We start from the raw sequence: 12,096 nt of genomic DNA, 5'->3' as shown, positions 1-12,096 counted from the left end.
GAATTTGGCTCTCACACCGAAATGAATGGATCTTGAATTTGGCTCTTACACTGAAATGAATGGATCTTGAATTTGGCTCTTACACTGAAATGAATGGATCTTGAATTTGGCTCTCACACTGAACGGATCTTGAATTTGGCTCTTACACTGAAATGAACGGATCTTGAATTTGGCTCTTACACTGAAATGAATGGATTTTGAATTTGGCTCTCACACCGAAATGAACTGATCTTGAATTTGGCTCTCTTTTGTATTTTATTTTTTTCTTGGAAGGAATGGTTTGTGGGCTCCTGGCCTTTGGTTCCTTCTTTCTTGCTTTAAAAAAATAAGAAAAAAGCATTCAAAGCAGTATAGCCAACTGCTGAGTGGGTAAGAGTGCAGGATGGGAAGGCATAAGTGGTGGAAGGGAAGGCATAAGTGGTGGAAGGGAAGGCATAAGTGGTGGAAGGGAAGGCATAAGTGGTGGAAGGGAAGGCATAAGTGGTGGAAGGGAAGGCATAAGTGCAGGATGGGAAGGCATAAGTGGTGGATGGGAAGGCATAAGTGGTGGAAGGGAAGGCATAAGTGGTGGATGGGAAGGCATAAGTGGTGGATGGGAAGGCATGAGTGGTGGATGGGAAGGCATGAGTGGTGGATGGGAAGGCATAAGTGCAGGATGGGAAGGCATAAGTGGTGGAAGGGAAGGCATAAGTGCAGGATGGGAAGGCATAAGTGGTGGAAGGGAAGGCATAAGTGGTGGATGGGAAGGCATAAGTGGTGGATGGGAAGGCATAAGTGCAGGATGGGAAGGCATAAGTGGTGGATGGGAAGGCATAAGTGGTGGATGGGAAGGCATAAGTGGTGGAAGGGAAGGCATAAGTGGTGGAAGGGAAGGCATGAGTGGTGGATGGGAAGGCATAAGTGGTGGAAGGGAAGGCATAAGTGGTGGATGGGAAGGCATGAGTGGTGGATGGGAAGGCATAAGTGGTGGAAGGGAAGGCATAAGTGGTGGATGGGAAGGCATGAGTGGTGGATGGGAAGGCATGAGTGGTGGATGGGAAGGCATAAGTGCAGGATGGGAAGGCATAAGTGGTGGATGGGAAGGCATAAGTGGTGGAAGGGAAGGCATAAGTGGTGGATGGGAAGGCATGAGTGGTGGATGGGAAGGCATAAGTGGTGGAAGGGAAGGCATAAGTGGTGGATGGGAAGGCATAAGTGGTGGATGGGAAGGCATAAGTGGTGGATGGGAAGGCATAAGTGCAGGATGGGAAGGCATAAACAAAACTAGCAAGAATGGTTACTCAAAGGCTGCAACATCCACACCACACAACTAGTCTATCTATCTATTGCCAGACGCCTTAATCCCATAAGGGGTGGCCACAAACAAATCGCCTCCATGTCGCCCTGTCCCCTGCCATTTCATTGCCCTGCTCCCAGCTCACACGCCCCCTCTCTCATATACCTCGCCACTCCATCCCTCCATCTCATCCTTGGCCTCCCCCTCCCTTTCCCCCCCTCCTACTTCACTCACACACAAATATATAACCCTGTCCTGTATCCTGACATTTGACTGATTATTATCAAAATCAAGTTACTGTCCTTTATCCCTACCTTGCCCTCAACCCTTCCACCAAGTCTGGATCAAGTGCTTAAGCTGACCTTGTCCCGTGACCCTGACCTTGACCTGCTGTTCTCAAAATAGCATCACTTCATCTTCGACTGATCGTAAATCCTTCCACCAACTTCAAATCAAATCAAAACCATCTGTGTTGAGGGACTGAACATTTAATTTTGTCTGATGAACTTTAACCCGCCCCATCCCGACCACTTTTCCACCACTGACACCCTCCAGTCCTGACCATTTTTGGAAAAAAAATTTTCGGGCTCAAACCTCTGCTTTTGGTGAAAAACATTGAAAATTCATAGAGAAATCGCTCACCTGAGGTTTAAAATACTCAATCTAGGTAGGAGTACCTCCTTACCTTACTGGGTTTTCTAACATGCTGGCACCAAAGAAAACAAGTTCTATGGGAGGGTAACTATTTCACACTACTCATAAACGGTATTTATTTATTTACTTGGTACGAATTTATATGTAGTACGAGAGTATATTGGTTTTCAAGCAGTAATAAAGGCATTATAAGCATTGTTTCACTCACTAACTCTTCACCATACCTGACCTTTTTTTGCCACATTACCTGATCATCATTTCTAACTGTTTCTTCCTCTAATGTTATGTAAAGTTTGTCCTCCACATTGTCATTGATTGGGGAATCACTCTGGTCCTGAATTTCGAACCGTGGCATGACATGACTTTACTGGCCAGGTCACTGATAACAGGTGAATTGCTGAGACAATGGCATGCAGGGGGGGGGGAGGAGGTCATGCTGGGTAAGGCATTGTCCCTGCCTGGCATCTAGTAGAGGAAGGTGTCCCGTGTATATGTACCAAAAATCACTCGCGAAAATTGAAAATTGTATTAGGGACCTTGCAATTGATTCGCGTTTATGTACGTCGACGGGATTGGCTGTGACAAAACGTGTGGACGTTAATTCACGTCGACGGGACGCCGCGTGTTAACTGACTATTCTCAAAATCAAATAATTTCATCCTTACCTGACCCTCAACCATTCCGCTAAGTTTCGTGTACTCTGAATTAAAATCGAAGTGACCTATGACCTTTTTTTGGCTCAAATTTAATCACTCATTCCTCTGATGGCTCTCATTCATTATTCTAAATTTAGTCCATTTTCATTCAACAGTTCTTCCATAATCCTGCTGACAGACAGACAAACAGATAAACTGAGCAAAACACACAGCTCCCCTCATGCTGCACATGTGAGTGTAATAAAAAACACACAGACGAAATAGAGATACAGCCAAGTCAGAATGAGGAAAAACATTAAACCTACACAGTATATACAAGATGATCTGTAAATAGCACTGCACTGGAAACTCATATGGCAGTATATGTGGTGGGGATGGCTCAATCTGCTGGTGTGGGTGTGGCAGTGGGAGTAGGAAATGAATGAATGGTCCAGGGTACATACTGATAACACTTACTTAGCTGTCCCCACAGCACACAAAAAAAATCGACTGACAGTGGAAGTTTTTTTTTTTTTTTTTTTTTATGTGACCAACTCTGGGCATAGGCTTCACAGCCTGCTTTTCAAGGCCCAGTAGTCCTCCTACGTACCGCACACATGGTGCGTTATACACTCAAACCCTGATTTAAGGGACTAAATGGGGAATCAACTTGTTCTTTACTTGAAAATGTCCATTGTTTGACCACATATAAAGACAATCTTATTATGAAATGCAATGATTGTTTCACTTATTTAGAAGGTTATGAATATCATTTTACAGGTACTGTACAAAGAAACATATTAATGTTTCAAGTAGCGGACTTTTTGAATGGTCCTGTCTGTTTGTCAGGTAGAATATGGAGTCCCTTCAATCCGAAATCCCTTAAATGGAGGTCCCTTAAATCGAGGTTTGAGTGTACTGTATATGGGCCAACCTGTATACAGTATTTCAGTAAAGTACAGACAACAGAGCAGATAAATTTACTGTAATACTTAGGAATCCAGTACTGTACAATATCTCAGTTTGTCCACCTTAACCTGGCAGAAATATTCTTCAATTTCAAACTTATTTCCCAAAGTTCAGTGGCAGAATTAGACAGTACAGGGAGACCCAAAATGAATGCAACCCATAAAAGTGTGAGTCATTTATATAACTGATAGGAGACTGGCTTTGTTCAAGCATTTACTTTAAACTGAGTTGATAACAAAACAGTCCTGAAAGTTTGGGTTCTACAGTTCAAATGGTCTGTTGTTTATGACCTTTCCAAAGTGTGTTCCAAATGACCACCTTGACGTCACAGGCACTCCTGAATGCGAAACTGTCAATCACGCGGACACACTCCTCTCTTGGGATAGCTCTGGTGTTCGCCGTGATTTCTGTTTTCAGGTCTCTGATAGTCTGGGGTGGTTTTCATAAACATGATCCTTCAGATAACCCCACAGATAGAAGTCTGGGGGATTCAGGTCGGGTGAATGTGGGGCCAACTCAGGGTCACACCTCCTATTAATCAGTCGATCCCTGAATTGTTGCCGCAGCCACGTCAACTTTTTTTTTGTATGCTAGGAAAAAGGAACCAAAGACCAGAAGCCTGCAAACTGTTCCTTTGAAGAAAAAAACAAAATACAAAAGAGAGCCAAATTCACGATCCGATCATTTCGAGATGCCTGGACACACTGTGTTTGAATGACTGGAGATCACAGCTAGCAGGAAATACAGACAATGGGAGACAGTTCCAGAGCTGACCTGTTGCATAAATGAAGGACTGGGAGTAATGGTTAACTCTCGCATTAGAGAGTTGGACAGAAAAGGGATGAGAATTTGCTGCTATATGGATTTGAAGTGTGTGGGGTGGCCCCATCCTGCTGGGACCAGTGCTCCCTGCCGATGATGCCCCTATGCCTTCCTAGTGTTATGGGCTGCATTCATTTTGGGTCACCCTGCACTACGGCTCTACATCCTTTCCATAACACTTTTTCATGACTAGCATTAATCTCTGGTTAAAAGCTCATCAATGAAGATGGACAGATAGCAATTTTTAGGCCAAGTTTAAAATGATAGAGGATGGTATGTACTTTGTACTGAAATTTGACACAATGGTGCTTCACAACCGGTTTATAAGTCTTGGTATGAAATGGTAATGGTGAATGAGTTTGTGGCCCATTTTGCTGGACATGCTACTGATTAGTTCTCCCTATATCATGTTTTCTCTTTCCTTGCTTTCTAGACACCACCTCACCCCATCCTTACGTGAGAAAATAAAAATTGGGATGATGATGGTGATGATATGATGACAATGATGATGATTCGACTGACCTGTATCCTTGAGGAGGTGTGCAAGGTGGCGTGCAAAGAGGATGTTGCACATCTTGGACTGGGCATAGGCTTGCATTGCCCAGTAACCAGCTTTCTCATAGTTCAGAGCCTGTAACACCACAACACACAGCTTTAGTGGGCATTCTTCAACTACGAATACAATGTCAGTCTACCACAACAAGTGCATAATTAACTCTTTTTTTTTTTTTTCCTGTTAGTGGAACCATGAAGATAATTTCCTCAAGGTAGCACATGACTACAGTATTTTGTTTAGCAGAGGAGAGTTCTAGTGATGAGTGGGCTGGAAACTTACCTCAGTTAACCCTTGCAATGCTGTATGTCCCTCATGTAAAAACAACCTACATAATATTCCCAAGTGCATCCATAACAAAGGGTGAACATAATACCTATACTGTACTATAAAAAAAAAAGTTACATTTACGTTTTTAAACAGAATAATAAATTATGGATTACTACTAAATTCATCAATTATAATTATACCATCTAAAAAATGCCATGCCTCTTAACCTTCCTACTGCTAAAACTTCTCAAATGAATGAAATCACTCAGTGTTAATATGATGTCCTAGCTGTACTAATAACAGTGAAAGGATATTCAAGACTGAAACCTTTGACTGCTAGATTTTTGTTCAGTTAAATACAGTCTTCCGATGTTAAGCTGAATAAAATACCAAAATGCAAAAACTGCAGGAAGAGGGTTAGGGAACTCCCAAACTGGAGAATGTGATGGTGGAATTTACACAACAAACTTACTACTACTATTGTTGTTTAGGCATCAGGCTTATCTGAACATGAACCTGGTGGACTGCAGGCTGATGTTACCTTTCTCCTGCAGCCCACCATCATCCTTTTGGAGTACAGGTAGGAGCTGAGGGACACGTGTACTGTACCAGGTGACATCAGAGCCACCACATGGAGGCATCCCTCTCCACCACTATCAAGCACATAGCAGGAGGAAATCTTGACACAACTATATGAAGGCAAGAAGACTCTCCAGCTATGCAAAGGAGCTCTGAAAGTTTCACAGTCCATGGACTCTGTAAACTACACTACACTAAGTCCTCTTTATGGGCCCCTTTTTTTACTTTTTTTTTTCTGTAAGTCCACAACATTACAAACTGCCAATAGTGGTTCCATTATTACCAATGTAGCTGATCTATTATTTTTTCCTAATTTACAGTACGGGTACCAATTCCATGGAACAAGTTGAAATATCATTTTAAACTAATCCCTGACATATAACGAGGACTGCCAATATACTACAACATACACCAGGCATCCCATTATATGTGGAAAAGGTACCATTCACTACAGACTAGCAGATTTTTACCCGGATGATTTATCAGTGAGAATGCCCTGTCCAGTTCAACAATTCAGTGTAAAGTACAGCTCTCATCTGTGGGAAGGCAAACAGCACTTATAAACAGAGTGGAATCAAGGGACTTTCATCTCATCAACACCCTTCTTCTGCTGACTCCCTTCAGTATCTTTCTGTTCACTGCAATATTTCATATCTTTCTCCTAACTACTGACATCTTTTTATTTTAATCCGTCTATCACCGGAGTATTTTCTTCGGTAATTTCATTCATCAGCAGTACTAATGAACAGGTTAAATAAGGTTACATCATATTATTCCAGCTCAAAATTTCTCTCCCCAGCTAAATAAAACTGTTTAGAGGGAGCAAGAAAAAACTATAGAAGACATCACCATACTGGAGAGGTTAATTTTATACTAAACACTGCTTCTTTCCTCGTACTTCTCCGACTGGTAGCAGGTGTTGCAACCATCAACCACTCACTTGATATAATCAAGCTTACATCTTTCTTCATCTTTAACATTCTTTTCTGTGTCTGACCTCCTCAATTCCTATTTCTCTGATCCTTCCTGTCACTTTCTGTTACCCTTCTTTCTGCTTCAGGTGGCTCTACACCGAGTGAGAAGCCTAATGGCTTTCAATTTACTGCATAATGCTGGGTGGTAACTATAACCAAATTAATGGGGTGAAATTGAGGCTATGATGGTGCCCCTGCTAATTGGGTGGACACAACTGCCGGGTCCATTTGGGAATCAAACTTCCACACATTCCCCGCACCTCACTGCAATAAGCTGTCAAATGCAAGGGTACACCAGTTAAATGCACAGGGCAGCTCTGCAGGGCCAGCAGCTTGCCTGCAGTTGATGGGTCTGCTTGGCCAGACAGATGGGCATTATTCAACAACAACAACAACAACTTTCTCCACTACTGTGGAAGCCTAACATTTGTCTGCCAACCCACTTTCACCTCTTTTCCATTCAACTTTTTAGCACATGAGTTGACAGATATTTTCACTCCTTCATATAAGCAAGCTAGCTATGCAACAATCTTCATTTGTGTGTTGTTTCACTGCCTACAGCCTTCAGCCCCTCACAGGAAATGTGTTCTGGCACCTAACAAGATCATCTCAAAGTTAGTGACTGATAAAAAAAGGTACTGGTAGTATTACTGTATGTATGTTTCCCAATAATAGAAATTAAGAATTAAAAAGTTTATGTCACAAAAACTTGATGAAAAAAATCCCAAAATGTTAATTATTGTCCTATCACACCAAAAAATATTACTGTATTTTGGAAAGTGTTACGATGTGAAGGCGATGTCACTAATTTATATCCACTGCATTCTGCTGCTGTCCTTATAAATGCCACAACATAATTATGCAAGCCAGAACAAGCTATCCTACACCGCTCAATACAAGAAAAAGAAATATGCATGTACTGCATGTATGACTGTATGTATTGTATCAGCCAGCCTGTGTACACCTGAGATGGGCAGGCAGTTCTATGTACATGTTAAAGCAGTGTTTTTTGGGTTTTAAAATGCAACTGATCTGAAGGGCAGAGTAACAGGACTCTCTGTCACTTAAGAAGTGACCTGCCTCCACAGCAGCTTTATATATGGGTGTAAGGGTGGAAAGCTTTCAGAATGTAGGGTAAGAAGTGTCTGTGGAAAACGATTGTAAATAAGTGATGGCAATTATGAATGACGCTCTGTGAGTCTGTACATATCATTACAGGAAACAGTGTGAACATGTGAGAAACCATGAAAGAACATATTACTGCACCTCCTAAGTGTTCATCCATCAGTGGGCCCATACACTATACGAAGAACTGGTGATGATACATAAAAGCATGAATACAGTATGTGAAAGACTATCCTATTATGCACATACAAGACACATATATGCTGTTCAGGCTCCTGTGAACATGAATCTGGCTGACTACAGGCTGAAACAGACTTATACGTCATGCATTTCTATCTATCTATTGCCAGATGCCTTAATTCCGTAAGGGGCGGCCACAAACAAATCGCCTCAATGTCACCCTGTCCCCAGCCATTTCACTGCCCTGCTCCCAGCTCACAACCCCCTCCCTCATATACTTCTCCACTCCAGCCCTCCATCTCATCCTTGGCTTCCCCCTCCCTCTCCCCCCCTCCACCTCACTCACATACACTCTCCTCATTAGTCGCTCACTCTCCATCCTCTCCACATGGCCAAACTATATCTGCAACAAATGAAAAATACACGTACCTTAGGGTCAAGTGTCTTCACCAGTGTGTGTGCCATGGATGCTGTCACCACCACACGACTGGGACGACTCTCCTTCAACAGACCTGCAACGTACACTATGCTATTGCTGTTGTTGCACACCCAGGGTTATCTAGACATGAACCCAGTGGTGTGCAGAAGGCTGACCACTTCAGCTAGGTGCTTCCAGAGACCTTTTGTCGTGGTTAAGTTGAAGGACTGTCTATGTTATGAGTGATGTACACAAGGCAGGTGTATTGAGGTAAGAAAGGCTATAACAGAGTGAGGGTAATATGGGATGTTCATGAGATGTATTCTGGGAGGGTACTGACTAAATCAGATACGTTTATTTGAAGGTACAGAACGTGATGAATGTTTCTGGCATATCCAATAGAGCCAGAATTCCAGGGGTTTGAATGATGAGTGAATGGAAGGATGGCCCATTGGATTGGGCAACTTTGGGCTGTCTGGACATTGTTACTCCTCACCCTGCCCTTGGGTGGGAAAGGAGGTCCAGACAATGATGATGATGATGACTGAAATAGAGCGGGGTGATGACCACATAGTCTGGCTTAGTCAACTGGTGCTATACTATGCTACAAACAGAGGTTCCCAGCCCTGCTCTTCATCATGAGAATACAGTATACATTTTTCATACAGATGTTGCAATAACAATTCAACTCCTCATCAGTACTCTGTGATATCCCAACATTAAACTGACAATTATCATTTTCATACATTCTAATCATCCTGAAAACGTTTAAAGATAAACATGTAAATTATCATTCTTTTCCCTATCCTTTAACTGGAGTATTGCAGACCAAGTTATGGTTGTTTCAAGTAGCAATCCAATTAACAATGACAATTACAGAAGCTGTTTTTGTGACTACCAACATCTCTGAAGTGATGTAACAAAATCAGTATTTCTTACTAAGAAGTGGTGACTGGCAACTCACAAGACTTTGAAGAAATTTCTTGAAGACAACATGGGATGGAACTAATTTTGTAATAATAAAGTACAGTATACCAAATAAAAAACTAATCAATGCTAAAATTATCTTTTCTTTCAATTCTGTATGTAGAACTGCTGCAATTATATCATTATCATCATCATCAACCAGATTACCTTTCCCATGCCAAAGTGGGGTGAAGTAGGGTCCAGAGAGCTAGACAAAACTTGACAATGCGATATTATTCAAGGTCTGCCCATCAGAATGAGCCACAATCCCATTCACTCACCATTTCAGCCTCTGGAATCACGGCTCCACCTGACAGGTCAAAAGGCATTCTGCACACAGATTCACACTTGTCTGCCTGACAGTCAATCCAATGACTATCAAGTTATAAAGAGGTGTTTGGCCTTTCCTCTCTTCCTCCCTCTTCTGTCTTTCTTTCCTTTGTTCTTTCCTCTTCCTTCTGCCTACGGGTGACTTTACACTCCCTCCTCTGTCTTTCTTTCCTTCATTCTTTCCTCTTCCTTCTGCCTGTGGGTGACTCTACACTGAATGACAAGCCAGATGGTTTCCTGTACACCAGGAAACCATTTACAGTACTAAGCTGGGTGGTAACTATATACCCAAATTATGGCGCCTGGCGGTTTAGTGGGTAATTAAGGCGCTCCAATTGGATTGAGCCAGTGAAGGCTTATATCCAAGGTATGGTTGGGGTTTATTGCTCACATAATGCCACTCAGGGATGAGTGAGGCTGGTCACTCTCATCTTAAATGTCAGGACCATCTCACCTAGCCCCAGGCTCCTATGCTCCTCATGGGGCAGCACAGGATTGGATGATGGATGGATGGATGGATGGATGGATGGATGGATGAATGAATAAATAAATAAATAAATAAATAAATTCATCATCAGACCAAAATGGCCAAAGACACAAAAGAAAGCTGTGTCATCTCACCCAGCAGCAAGTTGGCCAGGAGGAAGTGTCCAAAGTGGTTGGTGGCCATGGTGAGCTCCAGTCCATCGGAGGTCAGTGTACGCTTGCTCTTGCCTCCAACCCCAGCATTCAGGATCAGCACGTCCAGCCTGGGGCCAAACACCACTACAGTAGTCAAGCTTTATTATACACTCAAACCTTGATTTAAGGGACTAAATGGGGAATCAACTTGTCCCTTACTTGAAAATGTCCCTTGTTTTACCACATATAAAGACAATCTTATTATGAAATGCAATGACTGTTTCACTTCTCTTACTTATTCATATGATTATGAATATGTATAAAGAAACATATTAATGTTTCAAGCAGCGGATTTTTTGAATGGTCCTGTCCTTCTGTCAGCTACAATATGGAGTCCCTTAAATCTGAAATCCCTTAAATGGAGGTCCCTTCGAGGTTTGAGTGTAAATGTAGTCAGTTCTCATTTCAGAGTTGTTAGAATGTGAAGCTGCTGATTAATAAGCTAGGGTACAGAATATGTCAACAGACTGAGATGATAAGTCCACCATAACTTGCAAATATATTTCCTGTCAAAATTTCATGAGAGAGGGGGGTGTAAGCTGAGGGGAGGGCAGCAAAATGGCAAAGGACAGGGCAACATGGAGGCAATCTGTTTGTGTCCACCCCTTATGGGATTATGGCATCTGGCTATAGACAGACAGAAAATTCCAATGTCATCTGTAAAGCAGATTTGCCACTTTCCTGCAAGTCACAGTATCCATTTCGCTTGTCACTAAATGTAAAGCCACCTGAAAAGGAACGAAGAGTAATAAAATGCGACAAGAAATATGAGAGGAATAGGAAGAGAGAGGACAGACACTGATAAAGAGTGATAAAGGTAAAGGAAGAAGCAGGAAGCACCACATCAAGTGAGTGGATGGTGGTAATCACCACCAAACCAAAAAAATACATCAGGATTAGGGATGCCAGAAGCCAACTGACCTGTGCTCCTCAGCAAGTATCCTGGCAGCAAAGGCCCGGACTGAGGCAAGAGAGGAAGTGTCCAGCTCCCGCACCACCACCTGACTGTTGCCTGTGCTTGACTGGATCCATTCTGAAAGCAAACAATACAACAAATGTCATCCATCAGTTTTCACCATCATCAGTTTTTCCCCCCACCTAGATTATCATTACTATTACTACTATTACCAAATCATCTCCTTAATTCATTATCCAATATTTCACAGTTTCACTGCCTCATTTAAGCATGTAACAGCAAGCAAGTGTAATGTCATCCCTCAGTTTTCATCATCATCATTTTCCCCCCACCTAGATTATCATTACTATTATTACTATTACCAAATCATCTCCTTAATTCAGCATCCTATATTTCACAATTTCACAGCCACATTTAAGCATGTAACAGCAAGTACTGTACGTGTAAAACTTTTCTGCATCCATTACACACGTACAACAGACACAGTACTTATCAGAGCACCCCTCCAGCCACCCAAACAAGTAACACCAGGATAATTAAGTACAGTAATGTTAAGATACTGGACCCACCTGCCACAATAGACGCCTTCTTGAGATTCCGGCACGCCAGAATGACACGAGCATTACGCCGAGCTAGATCGAGTGCTGCTTCCTGGCCAATGCCTGAACGAAAACACTAATTAACACTTTCATTACAAGACGTCACACCAGGGCTGTTTATATTTGTCTGATGGCAAAAGAGAGAGAGA

General features: G+C 42.3%; 1 protein-coding gene across 1 annotated transcript in view; it reads right to left on the bottom strand.

Moving 5' to 3' along the window:
- Nucleotides 1-12,096, bottom strand: part of LOC145406027 (retinol dehydrogenase 11-like) — a 65,391-nt gene that overhangs the window by 1,135 nt on the left and 52,160 nt on the right. Inside the window, exons 3-7 of the mRNA XM_080277214.1 lie at nt 11,918-12,010; nt 11,354-11,465; nt 10,373-10,500; nt 8,467-8,549; nt 4,879-4,987 (exon numbers count right to left, since the gene is read on the bottom strand). Coding sequence (XP_080133340.1) covers nt 4,879-4,987; nt 8,467-8,549; nt 10,373-10,500; nt 11,354-11,465; nt 11,918-12,010 — 525 coding nt within the window. The remainder of the gene's footprint in view (nt 1-4,878; nt 4,988-8,466; nt 8,550-10,372; nt 10,501-11,353; nt 11,466-11,917; nt 12,011-12,096) is intronic.

The sequence above is a fragment of the Coenobita brevimanus genome, chromosome 69 (genome assembly GCF_032717465.1).
Source record: "Coenobita brevimanus isolate Jiangsu-jjx chromosome 69, ASM3271746v2, whole genome shotgun sequence".
In the NCBI taxonomy this organism is placed as follows: Eukaryota; Metazoa; Arthropoda; class Malacostraca; order Decapoda; family Coenobitidae; genus Coenobita; species Coenobita brevimanus.
Note: the sequence above shows the minus strand (reverse complement) of the source record. Positions and strands in the feature narration are given on the sequence as shown.